General features: G+C 44.4%; 1 protein-coding gene across 1 annotated transcript; it reads left to right on the top strand.

Annotated features, from left to right (window-relative positions):
• Window positions 1–9,162: 9,162 nt before the first annotated feature.
• Window positions 9,163–13,019, top strand: LOC142572368 (uncharacterized). Its single transcript, XM_075681447.1, has 2 exons — window positions 9,163–9,220; window positions 11,479–13,019. The coding sequence occupies exons 1-2, from the start codon at window positions 9,209–9,211 to the stop codon at window positions 12,334–12,336; spliced, it is 870 nt and encodes a 289-aa protein (XP_075537562.1). The 5' UTR covers window positions 9,163–9,208; the 3' UTR covers window positions 12,337–13,019.
• Window positions 13,020–16,676: the final 3,657 nt, after the last annotated feature.

The raw sequence follows: 16,676 nt of genomic DNA, 5'->3' as shown, positions 1-16,676 counted from the left end.
ACTGTCAGACACGTCGTGTAAGCGCCATGCAAGCGGGATGAAATGTATGTTGAATACAGTGCATGAGAATATCGATCTCTAGGATACGCCGCGTAACCAAGGACATCTTACTTTCATTCTGTGCTTCTCCTTGGCAGGAGGCGTGGCCCTGAACGAAAACAGACACCGACTTTTTGACAAACAGAGTTCACGACTTGACGCATTGAAGGCGCGCGCAAAAAGGGAACCTGAACTCGTCCCCACGCTTGTAAAATTGAATGTTCACTTGCACAGAGCGTACTTGATGTAATTATACAGGGTGCCCAAGCCAGCATTAGTCAAGCTATTAAAAATAGAACATTGAATGTACGTGTACCCAACCAGTGGTATTCTGTCAGCAGTGACGTATTTCTTTCTCACAAATGAACCGTCAATGATTATATAAAAGTATTTTACAACTTTTTAATTACTGCATTGAGAGCGGGAATTTTCATTGAACAGTAATGACTCTGTTTTAAAACACCCAATTCAGTTGTTTTCAGGGTGGTGTGTCTCGAGTAATTGTTTTACCGCGTTGTAAAGAAAACTCGCGAAATATGAAAATAGCCGCGTGATTGCGAGTCCGCGGGCCTCGACACCAGCTATCCCAGGCGTTACTCGGGAGTACTAACTCTTCCCAATGCCAGTGCCCTCCTCCTCAATCACGCTGGAGATTGCATTCATTGGCTTTGCGCTTCATGCGGAAAAGGCAGCTCGCAGTTCGCGGTTACCAACGCCAACACCAGTTCCTGCCCACTTTCACGTGTCAGCCCAGCCAGGCTTTGAGCCCAGTTAATTCTTCCGAGTAACGCCTGGGGCCACTGGTGTCGGGGTGCCCGGACGCGCAATCATGCAACAATTTTCATAATTCGCGCGTTTTGTTTATAAAGCGAAAAAAATAATTACGCGAGACAAAGCACAATCAGAACAACTGAATCGGATCTGTTAAAACGTAATAATTACTTTCTTCTCAAAATGTACATCCTCAATCTAGTAAATAAATTGTTCGTTAATTAATCTAATCTAACTTTTGGCAGTTAAACCATGAAGAAAAAAATCCTTCTGCTGCGGCACGTCACTGCCGAGAAAATAGGATTAGTTGCGTCCTGGTATATTCTACGCGTAATTTTAAGAGCTTGGCTAACGTCAGCTGGGACACCCTGTATAGTAAAGGGTATTTTCATTCAAGTAAAAAATGTTTCTTTCAATAAATTGTGTGTCTCGTCACAAATCATCGGCTTTAATTTTTCGTTTACACTGACGTACGTAAACACACAAATCCAATAATTCGATTAATTATTCGATTAAAACGTACCGATTAATCACGTTTGCACAATAAACAACAGACGCTGGCAGACAATTCCACTCTTCAACTGTGAGCGAAAAAAAAAGACTTCTGAAACATCTTCGTCCTCGCAAAGTACGGGCAGATAACATTCGAGTGGTTAATTCTAGAAGACCAGTGTTGTGCGCGGGAAAGATAAGTTTCGCGCGCCAGACCGAGTTTGTTCTAATAGATCAAATAAAGCATTTTTAGTCTCACAATCTTTCGGCGGACACGGAGGGGTTCCAGATTCACTCACTGCAACATGTCAGTAAACGATGAAGAAGACCGATAGACAGATACAATAAATCGAGTGGCGAGGCGCTGAATTCGTTCTACTTGTGCGATATATTTAACGTAGTATGGGTCCCATACTGCGGAAGCGTACTCAAGGACTGGTTGAACCAAAGTGCGGATTGCTCGAGTTTAACAATTGACGGTGAGTCTTTTAATTTCTTTCGCACAAAGCAAAGTTTATTAAACGCTCTTGTACAAGCGTTCTTCAAAGGTTTGTCCCATTTTAAGTTGCTTGTGATAGTCCTAGATATTTGACAGACGTTACTGATTGAATAGTTTTGTTAGCAATGTGGTATGTATGAGACAGTGGCTTTTTCTTTGTGATTATTGTCATAGCAACTGTTTTATCAAAATTGATTTGCATACTATTTCGTTCGCACCAGTCCACGAGTTTGCAGAGGCTATTGCTCAGTAGTGTTTGGCAAGAGGAGCTATTGACAACACAATACATCACGCAGTCATCAGCGAACAATTTTACTGTAACAGAATGATCGATGTTGGAAGCAATGCCGTTTTTATAAATTAAAAACAGCCGAAGACCAAGCACGGAACCTTGTGGAACCCCAGACAATACCGGTAGATCAGCAGACCTAACGCCCGCACACTCCACGAACTGTGAGCGATTGTTCAGATAAGCCTGCAACCACAATATCAATCTCTCAGGAAGCCCGGCATCTCTTAATCTGTCAATGAGGAAAGTGTGTGACACACGATCAAAAGCTTTTGACATGTCAAGAAAAACCGCATCTATCTGCCTACAATTATCTAGAGCTGAAGCAAAATCATGTATAACCGAAATTGATTGTGTAGTTGTTGAGACAGTCTTCCGGAAACCGTGCTGATACTCAACGAATAATTTTTTTGATTCAAGGTATTGAGATATATAGTGAGCTATTACATGTTCAAGAAATTTACAGCATGTGCTTATTAGAGAAATTGGTCTGTAGTGACAAGATTTTAGCCTGTCTCCCCATTTAAATACGGGAACTACTCTTGCCGTGAGCCAATCTGCGGGTAAGGAGCTTTGGTTGAGTGATGCGTTAAACAGAGCATAAAGTTAATGCGACACAATCTCTGAGTATCGTACAAGGAAGGCATTTGGTATGCCCTTCAGTGCCACTTGACTTTTTCCATTTTTCCATTTAAAAGAAGAGAAAGTATTCCTTCGCGACCGAGAACTAGGTCAGGCATTGAGTTTGCAACAGGTGGTAGGTCAGAGTATTGCGTTCGTAAATATTGAGCATTTAGTCTTGTAAACGCTTGGTGACAAGTAGTGTTGATTTGTTCACAATTAAAGTAATGTTTGTACACATGTTACCCTTAATCTTTATATAATTCACACATGGTTGGGAAGCTCACCAGTAGCGCTAGAATTTCTCAGGAGATTTCTTCAAGAAAGCTGTAAGGGTTTGGTCTTAAATTTACTACGCGCAAGCTTCAATTTAGCGACCAGCTGTTCTTGAAGGGTGGTTAACGCTGACGTAGTTTTACCCTTCCTTTTTCGTTTAATACGCCGCTTTAGATGGATCATGTCCCCACTAATCCATGGGTTCCAGCGCTTTGTAATCTTTCTACGCAAAGGAACAAACCTGTCAATGCATGATGACACTAATTTCTTGAACTCATTATAAAGATGAGAAACATCGCCACCATGCTCAAAATCAGAAAGCGAGAGACGCATGGCATCTAGAAAATATTCATCATCTGCAGCAGAAGAGGTCATACTTGTAGGAAAACCTATCATCGCCACGTTAAAAAGAAAGGAGGACAGTACCGAACTTTGCGGCGTTCCTCTACTACCTGGGCTGAACTGTTGGAATTCTGTCCCGCCTAGAATTATTCTTGCAGTCGTGTCAGAAAGAAGGTGTTTGATATAATCGTAAACTCTTCTTCCTACCCCTAATTCTTGAAGATCTTCAAGTAAAGCTGTATGTGTTGTATTATCAAAAGCTTTCTTAAGATCTAGGCCCACCATAATCTCAGTATAATGTGTCGCCACTCCTGCATCGATTATTTGATATTTGATCTGAAGCATAATATCCTGTGTGAAGAGTTTTCCCCTGAAGCCTATCCTAGTATGGGGAACAAGTTCATTTTCTTCCATATAATTGGTCAGGCGCGTTAGAATGACGTGTTCTAATAATTTCCTTATACACGATGTAAGGTCAACTGTAGAAGCAGGACGCACGTTTTTCGTTTATTACCGAATACAACAAAGCAGGCATCTTAGGGGCTCTTGTGGGGTCCTTCCTGAGCCTAAGTATTGCGAGAAAGAGTCTGATCGAAAAGGAATGTTTCGCAATAACCCTCGGGAGAGATGGGGGAGATGGGCTGAGAACAGCGCGGAATGATATCAGACGCCTTCTCCTTGTTCGACACCGAATGGGTCGAGCTGCCGTAGCCACTCGGATACGTGGTCATTTTGCGCATGTGACCCGGAAAGAGGCGTTCACGGAAAGGAATCAGCGGCTCACCTTCTAGGAACTGTGACCATTTCCACTTCGTTTAAGCAGATTGGGGCTTGAATTGCTTTTACTGAATCACTTTAACAATATTCAGCCGTATTTAGCGTTTTTTTAGCTTCTTGGCGTGTACCCTTCGAAATGGCAGTTTGACGCATGTTTGCGCAGTAAGAAGCCATTTTGCACGGTACAAATTATTGCTAGCCTTTACTGCAGCATTCGATCAGGAGCGTACCTTTTGTTGGAGAAAATTGGAGGAACTCGAAGGATGCTACTGGCAATTTTACCGCTAACAGGCGTTGGTATGAATGTCACCTGCTTCTTGACCATGTTCGGGGAAAGTTAGTAATAAATCCATGTATCTGCCAAAGACACAACAATAATTCCATCTAGTAGGTGTACATTGAACCAACACGATTCTAAACAGACACCTTGTTCGAAACTGTCGATTTGTTGTATGCGATTTTTGATTACGCTTCTTTGTATACCAGGGCACCCATGTCCACCGCCCACCCCACAATTACTAATTCCGTGGGTCACATTATACTACTGAGCACGACAATAATCTAGCATGCAGTCAACTCATGAAGTAGCTGGAATTGTTTTACAGCTGAATTGAATTGTTAGCTTGTTTAACATCCCAAAACTACACAGCTGGTTATGAGGGACATCGCAGTGGAGGGCTCAGGATTAATATTTCGCCACGTAAGTTTTTAACGTGGATCTAAATATAAGCATAGAAGTGTGTTTTTTTGCATTTTGCTCCAACCAGGCCAGATATCGAACCTATGACCTCGTTCTCAGTAGCGCGGTTACTTTAAAGTCAGCCTCCGAATATTCCGCAACTAATTAATTCCTTCATCAAAAGAATTATAGAAAACAACAACGCATGGGAACATTTGAGACGCACTGTAGCTACAAACATAAATAAATCACCTTTATTTACGTTCTTTTCCTACTTTATTGTCATATTTTGGAAAAGGCGGCTAATGTAAATTATTAAAACGTATGTGTATGGAACTGTCTGAGAAAATATTTGCGGCACCTACATAAACTTTAGTCAGTGTTAAACTTACATGTGGATCCTTACATGTGGATCGAGAATAATGTTACGCAGTGTCATCGAATCCTCGTGCAAACAAGTAATGCATGTTCAATTTGCTGGCGGTGCGATTCATTGCAGTTCCGCAATATGACGCTGATGTGTCGGTTCCATCAGCGATCCGGCTCTTGTGAATACAGCTTTTAACGGCCCTTTTCCAGCGTTGTTTTAGGCTTGAAGTTTTGATAGTTAACTTATATCACTAATCTTTTCTTTGTTAATTCACTTTAACGTTACTAAGTCCCAACTCATCAATTCTATCCCTAAATTCCGCTTTCTGTTAGCAACGGAGGCAGGTAAACTAACGTTATATAACAGTGATCTTGAATATAGTAACCATCTTCTCTTTTATCTTTGATACCATGATACCAGTTTTCATTAACAGAAACTGGACCCATAATGTAGTGTGCCTTATGTGGGCAAACGGCGTTATTTGGGTGCCCAAAACATAAAGTACGCTTTTAGTGAGGCTATTATGGTGATTGGCTGTAGTCATTGAATTAAACAATACGCAGTAAAATCTTTCTTATCTCCTTGAAATTTGAATTTTCAATATTTCGCTTAGGCGCCATAGAGTTGCTGGCGTTGTCGTTTCTATTTTATCGAGTTGCTCTTTTTCTTCCTTACACACTGCTTCGTTCATATTTAGGTATTCGTATTTACGAAACACGCTGCATATATTGTTGAATCAGTTGAAATTGTTGAAACATGCTTCCGCAAAGGAGTCAGTGTTAGCCAATGGTATATTAAGGAAAAAAAAGAAGCAATGCGCAGACCAGATCGTCTGTTTGCTGCTGGTTGTGTAACGAGCAACATACCGTTACAGTTGCGACAGTCTAACACTTTCAGTTTTCGTGATTACCCACCGCTTAAGCCCAGTGGCTATGGCGTTATCCTTCAAAGATCAAGGTCACAGGTTCGATCCTGGCAGTCGCAGTCGCATTTAAATTGGCCCGAAATGCAAGGGCGATCCTGTACTTATATTTAGGTGCACGTTAAAGAAACCCAGGTGGCCCAACTGAATCTGGCATGCCCCACTACAGGGCACCTCATTATCAGATGGTGACTTTGGAACGGGAAATACCAGAATTTATTTCAAATAAATTTTAGTTTCTGCGACTGTAGGCCGGTTGCTTCCCCTTCGAACACAGGTTTTAAGTTGAAAAAAGTAGTAGTGCCAAGAATATAAAGCCACAACTGGTCATTTAAGATAGTTGATGCATTGATTAAGGCACCTACATGTGGAGGAAATAACGCGAGCGGATGTATGGTTGACATTTATTTTAAACGCTAAGTAAGCATGGTGCCGAATACATTTGTATGTTTCAGCTCTATACGCAGGGTGTTGTAAAGACGTGGATGCTGTCATTTGGGAGCCATGACCTGATGGTGCTCTGCGTTGCCAAGTAATGACGTGGAAGAACCCTTTACATTTGTGTAAGGTTTCTGTCTGCATGCCAGTTTATTCCGATAGTCAAATAGCAGCTGCACAGTGGATACTTACAGTGGGCCCACTCTCAATATTGAGTTGAGAAGATGTACGTAGCAGTCGGATACATTTTGAAAATTTTGTTGAGCAGGTCGTTGCAAGAACTTTAGTAATTGTTTCAGTAAAGAGTTTAGCGCTCATGTTCTCGCACACAAATGCTTTTACAGGACGCATGCGTGAAATCCATGGACCAGAAAGATGTCCAAGCAGTGATGATGATGATTATGAACCTCGTTTATAGCTCGTATCCACTAAGGCTAAGAAGCGGGCAGCAAGAGTAGCTCTTCAGTGCCAATCCAATAATATGTAGGTCATCTGCTTCACTCATAACCGTATACAAGTAGGCTGTATTCAACGGGAGCCAAATGCATCTTTGTAGCGCGTTCCTGAATGGTGTCACGTTCACGATAAATACGCGCACAAGGGGCAATGTTCTGATATTCAGGCGTTGCACTTTTTTCCCATCGCGCCTGGCTTCCTACCCGTAAGTTGAAAATAGGACACGAGCCCGAGCTACACGTCAAGTTTGGTGAAATCAGAATTTGCGTACTTGGCGCAAACACATAAAAAGGAGGAAAGAGGGTAAAAAAAGTACGAGAACCGGTGGCTTCACAATGCGGCACGTAGCCTGAAACACAAAGTTTCAACAAAAAAACAACAACAAGAAAACAGTCCGACCTCATGTTCTATTTTCAAACGTTATCACTGGCCACTTCAGGGAGGAGGCCGGCGAGAAACCTTCGAGAAGTAAGCAAATGTGCCCCGACGCGGGACACCTCGTTGCGACGAGTGCGTAGCCAGAGCGGAGAAGCCATACCCTCCCTCATTCCCATGCGCACCTTGGAAAAGGAGCTCGGAAGTCTTCGCGGACGGCCTTTAGTTCCTCACAAAGCATAAGACACAAAAATAAATCAACTAAAATGGCCTGACTTGACGCTTAACAAATCATGCATTAAATAACGGACGTGTCTAGCAAGAGAAATTGAGGCCAAGGTAGTACAACTTGGCGATACGACACAGCGGGCGCTAAATTGATGGAAAGAAGCTTGACGGGTGTTAGGTTGCGCTTAAGGTCGAGCCTTCTTTTGTTACTCTCTTGTGTGTTTTCTCCGCCGCCGGTGGTTTCCTCTGTTTACGCTCCTCGGCATCTTTATTCTCTGTCCGCGAAGCCGTGTCACATTAAAAGCGAACATTATTGCATTTTTTTCTTCTCGAAAAGAACGACACTTCGGTAGAAGCGAAGGGCAGACCACACAGTAGCTCCAGGACAAAACGTAGAGAACACGTGATTAGCAACGCTGCAAGTGCCAGAAGTGAGATGAAACAGTTGGCCTGCTGCTGCGGACCCGAAAGGATTCGATTACCGGCCGTCCGAGGGGCATCTATTGACCCAGTTTTCCTGCTGCGAGCGGCACGCCATGAGCTCGGAGCACATCGAGAGCGCAGAAAGCGCGGTGCCGTGACGCAGCCGTCCAACGCGAGAGGACTGCGCGGTACCGCAATTAGCCGGCGCTCACTCTGGAGAAGGCAGCCTCGGACCGCACGAGGCGGTTGCACGTGCACACGAGCGCGGCGTGCTAGACGCACTTGTGTAACTACAGTAGTGGTCCAATGCGAGAACACGCCTTATTCAAGAAGGATGATATATCTGCTTCGTTCTCGTGGGGGCCTACTCCCCCTGAGGAGAAATTACTCATGGTGACGCTGGGGAGCAGAAGGGGGAAAGACGAAAGCGGGCGCTGCGGACCGGCTCCGCACCTGGCCACGCGGCGGAGTGTGATGCGCTCCGCCGTAAGGCATGTCCTGGTGGGCTCGTGCAAGGTGCTGAGGGGAGCGCTCTGGACGGTCCCGTATCTTGGCCTCGAATCTACCGAAAACTGAGAGTCTCCGCACGGACGTACGTGCAGCCACGCTGCTGCAGCTACGCAGCTGCTCGTCTTTCATTTTTGGAAGCCCCTTGTTTTCGTTTATTTTTCTTCTTTCGGCTTTGTGCGGCGACGGCGTGTGTGCGTGCGTGCGTGCGTCCCAGGTTTCATATCCTTTGGAGGGGCGATGCGCGCTAAGTGGAAGGGTATCTGGAGCGTTCTGCGATTAGAGTCCTCGGCGGGCCCGTTCGCCTGGCCGTGCATTGTGCAGCCCCGATGAAGCGGAGAGTGGGAAGCGCACCAGGCATCGCCGCACAAACAATAAAGCGCGATGAACGAGATCGAGGGCGAGGGCGCGAGAGAAGTGCCCAATCGGGCTAGGATTCTTTACACGTCTCGCGGCAGTTTCTTGGCCAAAGTACGACGAACTTGAATCGAAACAGATCGAGGTGCGCTGCCGCGTCGCCACTGGAGGTCGAGGTTAGTGGGCGAGGAGGAATAAAAATTGTGTAACAAAGTCAGACGCAGCGTGCCGTCTCCGTTGGGAGGAGAGAACGCGAGGTATAAAAGCGGCACGGATCCGGCCTGTTGCGCATCATTTGAACTTGTGGGATTCTTGAATAGGGGATTGCCGATCGCTCCTGCTCAGACATGCACGCCCTGGTGAGTCGCGGTTCAATGCTCCAGCGCTGGCGGTGCCCGTTCGCGAAGCGGCGGCTACGCCCGCCGTTTGCGGTGAAGGCGTGTTTCGACCATTGCGGACTTGCCCGTGGGTTTAGCGAAAATGTACGATCTCGGTGGTGGAACCGCAGTCGTGTTTGCATTATTGCTTTCATCTTGTCGTTATTGTGATGGTTACCTTTAAGTCTTTACGAAAACAAATTCTTTGTCAAAAAGAGTTGTCTAAGTCATGACCTAGACGAGGACAACTCTTATTGCATGAATTATGGCAGGTATTTATTTCAAACGACATGGCGCAATCCTCGAAGCTATAATTACTGAAACAGTATAGGTGTATCTGCTAGTTACACTTGACTTCCTATTCAGCTTTAAGTTTTTGTCTAGAATGGTGAATTCATGCTCAAGCACTGGATAATTGGTGCCGTGTAATTCGTATTTCTTTTAAGGGGTGCGCTATTAAAGTCATGATAAGCGCATGTAACCCCAGTTCCTGATTTATGCTAAGCACGTCAAATACTTCTAGCGCACCCTTCGGCTTGTAATTAGAAGCCATGGTCGTGACCTAGGGCAGCATATCATGGGATGGTTATTTCATTTCGGTTTCCCTTAATTTCGTTTCCAGAACTTATTTCAAAAGTGTCGCCACGTTCACACTTTTACTCAAATACTGTCAATGATCCTACAGTACTGTGACGATCACCTAACGTTACCGCTTATGGCTTTAGTATCTTAAATTCTGGGGTTTTGCGAGCCAAAACCACGATATAATTATGAGGCATGCCGATGTGGGGGTTTCCGGATTAATTTCGACCACCTGGGTTTCTTTAACGTGCCCCCAATATACGGCACTTTGGCTTTTTTTTTCTCTTTGCCCCTATCAAAATGCGGCCGCGGTGGCCGGTATTTAATCCCGTTCTATCGGGTTTCGCAGCACAGCACCATAGCTAATACGCCCCTACGGTGGGTCTGGGGGCTTTGTTGCACTACTCACTGCACAGATGTATACTAATAAGAATGCGTCGTGCGTCCTTGCGGGAAGCAAAATATTCCCTAAGCTTTCCTCTTGAGTTGTTAGCCTGCGTAACCTACTAGACGTATATATCATGTGGAGGAATATGACTTGGGCAATGAAAGGTAATCATGATGTGTTTCATTCTATGTAGTTGGCTAAACAGCCTCTCGTCTGCTTAAAAAAACACTAGGTAGCTATACATGTTGAGAAAACCTGCCGTTATTTCAGACGCCTTGCGTTTCTTTAGTACTTAATCTATAACCATGACCGCTCTTCTGCCCTCTCCAATAAGTGGCTCCACCAAAGCGTAAATGATCCAAGAAATTAAGGAAGGGTCAAATTGTGTGCTAGACTTCTAGCATTCGTGCAGGCATTATAAAACTACCTTACAGAGGCTATTAAAACGAAAATTAGCTGATGCCTTTGATTCTATCAAAGCGACCTCAAAATTTCTAGAAGGAAATATAAAAATTATTGCATACGCCTTGAATAGCCAACGAGTGAATCATCTCCCTCTTTCCTCATCCCTAACTGTACCCAAAAGGAGCACGAGGTATGTACTTTACTATACACTGTTATTGCACGAGGGACTGTGAATGTACGTTAAAGCAATTATGCGAAAAACACAGAGCATTCATCGCGGTTATTTCATGAATAGCGCGATCCTAGTTAAAAGAAGAATAGAAATACCACTTTCCTGTTTCTACGATCAGCACTTATTCGCACATAAAGTTTTGCGCCAATTTTTATACAGGTTTAATGAAGCTTGGTATAAACAAAGCATTAAAGGCCGAAGACATTAAAAGAATTTCGGAAAAAGCTCCATTAGCATCGCCTGTGCACTGTTATTTGAGCCATTCAGGATATTAACTTATGACATTCCATTTAAAATCCTGATGATTACTTGCAGAATTCGCTTGCTTCTTTTCTTCTTCTTTTTGTGCAAACACACATCGAGGTGTCACTGCAGCATATGACCATGCGAAAATGCTACGGTAATGGCAGGATAAGCCTGAAGCACCATTGCTTGATCTAGTATGCAACGCATATGCTTACGTTACCCCTGTGAAACATTAAAATATCATTTGTGCATTCACGAAATGGTCTGATTTTACACTCAGCTGGGTGAGAAGTAGGCTGCTTCAACAAAAAAAAAAGGAAGGAAATGGCTATATTCATCTACATTTTCTTTGGCACAGTGTATGATGTTTCGCCGGTTTTATTGCAGGTGAAAGCAGTTCTTCTGTTTGCGACATTTAGCCTTTGCCTGGGTGGTACACCACGCCTTGGTAGCAGAGCCTTAGTACTGTTCAAGAACCTCCCTAACCAGAAGCAGCCACAACCTAACCACCAGCAGCAGCAAGCTCCAGCCAATGGTTACGGACACGCCATGATCCCTCCCGTATATCCGATGAGTCCCATGTTCCCAAGGGGCCCAGTATTTCCTCATCCGCCTCCTTTCATGCAGCATGTGCATCCGTTCTTGCCTTACGGACCACACATGCAGTCGATTCAGCCCATCCAAATGTTCCCAATCCATGGGCCGGGCATAATACAGGCACCCATGCCACTGCCACCGCCCGTCCACCCCTTGGTCACTCCCATCCAGATCCACAGCCTAGCAGGCAGTACGGGCGGAAATGTGGCGGCAGGACTAGCGGCGACTCTCCCAACCAGCTTAGCGAGTGCAATCGCCGGAGGAGGCACTATTTCAGCTGGCCCCACATACCTGATCCAAGAGCTGAGACACCACAACACGCCATCCAGCAGCACTAAGAGCCAGACGAACCACAACCCAGGAAGCAGCAATCTCAACACGCAATCGCCGGAAAAAATTCTCTTCCTCAAGGATCTTAAGGCGTTCAGTGCACCACTTCCGGCATCGAAAAACAAGAAACTTATGCTGCCGACTCCGCAGGATTCGTTCAAGAATTTCGGCCCCGAGATCTTACCGCCCATAGTGCTCAACGCCAATACACTCGCCCAGCTCGGTTTGAGTGGTCTGTCGGGCCCAGTCACCGGTGGCCTCTTGCAAGACGGGGGGCCAGACGGTCTACATCTCAAGGGAGGGAACGCCATCTGGTGATGGCGTCAGATGGACGTAACAGCGCGCGGATTTCGTCGATCTGCAAGTATGTGTGTCTAGTCTCGTCCAGGTCACGTCCCAGCAATGTGTTTGTCGGTATTTATGGCACTTCCTCTAGTGTCCTTTTTGCAGTGGCAAGTTAAATTTTGGGATAAACTCACACAGGGTTATCCGTGGGTTACTATTGGGCAACAGCTGCGGAATAATTTAAGAACGGTTTGTCTCCACAGTCATTGTCGTAGTGTAAAGTGAAGACGTACTGTGTGAGACAAGGTGTGAACTATCTCGTTACTGGAAAAGTAACTTGACACTTTAATGTGCTGTCTTACGTGTTTACTTGACCAAACATTCTCCTTCGCTTGGTCTTCTCGTCTACATCGCTTAGTCGTGTGGGGCAGGTTATCGTCATTTTAAGAAAGATGTGTTACTTATACCAAAAAAATCACAAAAATTTCGCCTGCAACATTTTAACACTGTTTAGAGACCGAAAGGCTTAGTGTACATAAAAGTAATTTTTCTCATTTTCATTCTGTTTTAGTTTGAAGAGCTGGACTCAATCTAATAAGTATTTTTTACACTTAGCATTGAGGTCCTTTGACGCCTATTGAAGGACTATGTTGTAACAGGGTGTATATACTGATATTCTGTAAATAAAGAATGATTTTTTCAATAAATGTCAGTGATATCAGTATTCTGAACATGCTTTTTGATGTATCAGCGAAGGCGGTATTCTGCAGGTAAGTTTCTTTTTTTTTGCTTTTCAGGTATCTATTAAACTGCACTTTTTATGCAAAGTTCATAGTTTTATGCAAAGTTTTTATGCAAAAGTTCCTTGAACAAGTCAAAGGTAGCTCATTGCTTAAGTAGAAGTTAGTTCAAGGAAGATCCCAAAATACGACATTGCTGCAACTGAAGTCGGTAGATTTCATTTTAAAAAAAACGAAAACTCGGATCAAAAATATAAGTAATATTCCTCAAATAAATAAAACATATCAGACAGGAAAGTTGGGCAAAACTGCGAAATAAAGTAGTCAGACGCTCAATGACAGTGCTTGAACAAGGGCAGTTGATACATATAGAGGAGCGTGTCACCCGAGCTTTGCGTTTCTCTTGGAGACTTCAATTTCACAGGGAAAAGTAAAATGCCGAAAGCGCTATTAGAAGCACGTAAGCTATTACAACATTTCAACACCATCCATATCATCTACACATGTCTGACAGCGTGAGTGAAGTTCGAGTAGTACGTGTCCGGAGTCGTGTAACCTGTTTTAGAGGCGTTATCAGCACCTTTGCATATAATAATTGATTATCATTGGGCCGCAGACCTCAAATTTCTTGTTGCACCACCTATTCTTTAAAATATATGTATTTGGCCTACGTCAGCCCACCTGTGTGAGAACGGTGTATCCATTCAGGCGTGCCGAAAGTGTTTCCAAAGGGCACAGATTTCTTAGCACATCTATAGTCAGAACTCAACCGACTTGTATAGTTCTTAGGGTTTTATTGCCTGACTGGGAAGCACAGGAAAGCTATCGCAAGCGACCTTCACAGAGCGCCGCACACAAGCGCAGAGGAGCTGCACCAAGGACCAACCAGCACCGCTTTAGAGCGTTAAGAATATGCCAGCGAATACAATTTTTTAATGTCCAACATGTGTTATTCGAGTCATCAGACTGTCCCAAATCACACTGCAGAAATAGTGATTTGGCTCCCAGGGACTAGAAGACACGCAACGTTAACGGGCAACCGCAATCCATACTAAACCATGTGTATTCCGGTTTTACTTTTTTTTATTCAGTGCGCTATTTTTAAATGCAATCTACTACTTTCATATTCACAGTTTTTTGCTGAAGTTAATTTTTGAAGAGTTAAGCAATTAGTTCATACTACATAATTCACTTGGCAAACTGTACACCATACGGCAAACTAGGCCCCGCGATTCTCAATGCCAGTGAGTTGACTTCAACTCCCTAGCTTACTCCAGATCGTTTTTAAAATATTGGTTATTTTAGCTGGGGCACCCTGTGTGAATGTCACCATGTTCAAAATGTACCCCATTAGGCCCAACACAAGGTCCACTTTAATTGAATCGAACGTTGAACTGCTTTTGTAAAAGCAAGATATCTCTATTCGCTCTCCCATCGCCCAGTTTGTTTTACCATTGTTTTTTAAGCAAAGTCTCCATGCATTGTTCTTTTGTATGAGACTTGATCATACCAATGTTATAAGAGCCTGCTGATTGGTGGACGATTTCTTAATTTTTCGTCACTGTGACATTACCTTACTTGACTCGTGTGCTGTCAACATTGTTAACACCCTCCACGAGTGCTTTCATACTCTAGCACTGACGTATGAGCTCCCGGCTTCGGGCAGGATGAGATTTCTTGATATCATGTTTCATTTTAATAGTGACGACACTTATTGGTGGTACGAATCTCGAGCCTTTGCCACCGTACCAATCGTCGTATTTGAATCTTGTGAAAATGAGTATTGCCGAACTGACTTTCCGGATTGCAGTGGTAAAATATGTGAATATTTGATAGATCAAGCGCTTTATATAGCCAATCAGCTTACTTGCCGAAACCTGGGAATCCAATTAATGTAGTTTTCTGCTCGGGAAATTTCTTTGGAAACCTAACTATCCGCCCTGGTGACAGCACTGATGAAAAACATAAATTTAGACCTAGTTCCACACATTTCCAATGTTCAAGATATCCTTAAAAAGATAGCAATTCGTGCACCGGTGTAAGTAGCTTTTTCCGATCCTAAAAAGAAGAGTGCTTGTCAGCCTCGGCAAGCGAAGAATGCCTATAGAAAGTGATGTCATGGGGGTCGCGCAACGAAGCATACACCTATGTTAATTGTATTGTTTACATAGCACACCGGATTCCTCAAAAAATAATGAAATCTGGGGTTTTATGTGTGAAAACCACGATCTGATTATGTGGCACGCCGTGGGAGTGGGGGTGATCAATATTAATTTTTGACACTAGAGCTTCCGTAACGTGCTCCCAGTGCATGGTACACAAGTGTTTTTTCGTATCATCTGGATGGACATCATCGTGTCATCGGGATGCGGCCGCCGCGGCCAGATCAAACCCCTGACCTCGAACTTAGCCGTAGGATTTCTTTCAGTGGAGGTAAATACTACATCGGGCAGTCCTCTAGATGCCTAAATGATCGCTTCAGGAAACACTGAAGTAACATGCACAAATATAAGGACGATCTTCTGGCTGCTTATGGCGGTATGTGCGCATGTCAGCTGTGATTTCAAGGAACTGATACATTATGCAAGAAAAAAGAAAAGCTACCAAGACAGATTGTTGAGGCCTAAATGATTGACAGGCTGGGAACATGCTGCATCAGCTTGCCATCTGTCGTCTTATCGGGAAAAGAATTTGCGTTGCTTCGGGCCGATTTTGGATAGCTTTTAAAACTATGGCTGTGTGAAATGCACCCTTCCTGTGAAATCATGCGTATACATTGTTACGGGAAGAAGAGACGTTTAAATATATTTACATGTTTTTACAACGCATTTCCAGGCATAAAAGATGGAAGACAGTCCGCGCGACACCGGGAGGCGTCGTCGTCGTCTTCTGTACTGTCCTCAGCTTCGTCTCGGGCTGCACTTAGCAACATGACTCCCGGCAGCGAAGGCACCATCCCGGTGCTCGCTAGATCGTCTGAGTGGTATCGCTTAAGACGGGTGCTGTGGACAACATTGCTGGAAGGTCAAGACATGGTGGAATTGACAGGCCTGATTTCATATGTGACGTCGGTCACTTGGCCCAAAACACGGTATGGGCCATAGTAAGGCGAAATAAGCTTTTCGCAAAGGCCCACCCACCAACGACGCTGTCAAAAGAAGGACCATATCACCAGGGTTGAAGTGGGCATCGCGGTGACGGTCATCATAGAAGCATCGTTGATATTCCTGCGAAGCGGTAAAGTGTAGGCGTGCGAACTAGAGCGCCTCTACAGCTCTGAAGATGGCGTCACGGGCGTATTTTGACGACGTTTCAAGAACGGCGGGAAGGCGCGTGTCATAAGGCAGCGTGGGGTTTCTTCCGTACAATATATAAAATAGAGCAAAACCTGCACAGTGACGTCGGGAGGAATTATAAGCAAATGTTATGAAGGGCAGAGCGACGTCCTAGTCGCGATGGCCGGCAGAAACATGCATAGCAAGCACGTCATTGATAGTTCTATTAGGACGGTCTCTGACGCTGGTGGTGGGAGTGTGGCATGCCGCTGTCAATTCTTGCTTTGCAGCGCAGGAGTGCAAGAGGTCCTAGACAACCTTTCATATGAAATAGCAGCCCCGCTCTTTCATGAGTTGT

This window comes from Dermacentor variabilis, chromosome 1, assembly GCF_050947875.1.
Source record: "Dermacentor variabilis isolate Ectoservices chromosome 1, ASM5094787v1, whole genome shotgun sequence".
Lineage (NCBI taxonomy): Eukaryota > Metazoa > Arthropoda > Arachnida > Ixodida > Ixodidae > Dermacentor > Dermacentor variabilis.
Note: the sequence above shows the minus strand (reverse complement) of the source record. Positions and strands in the feature narration are given on the sequence as shown.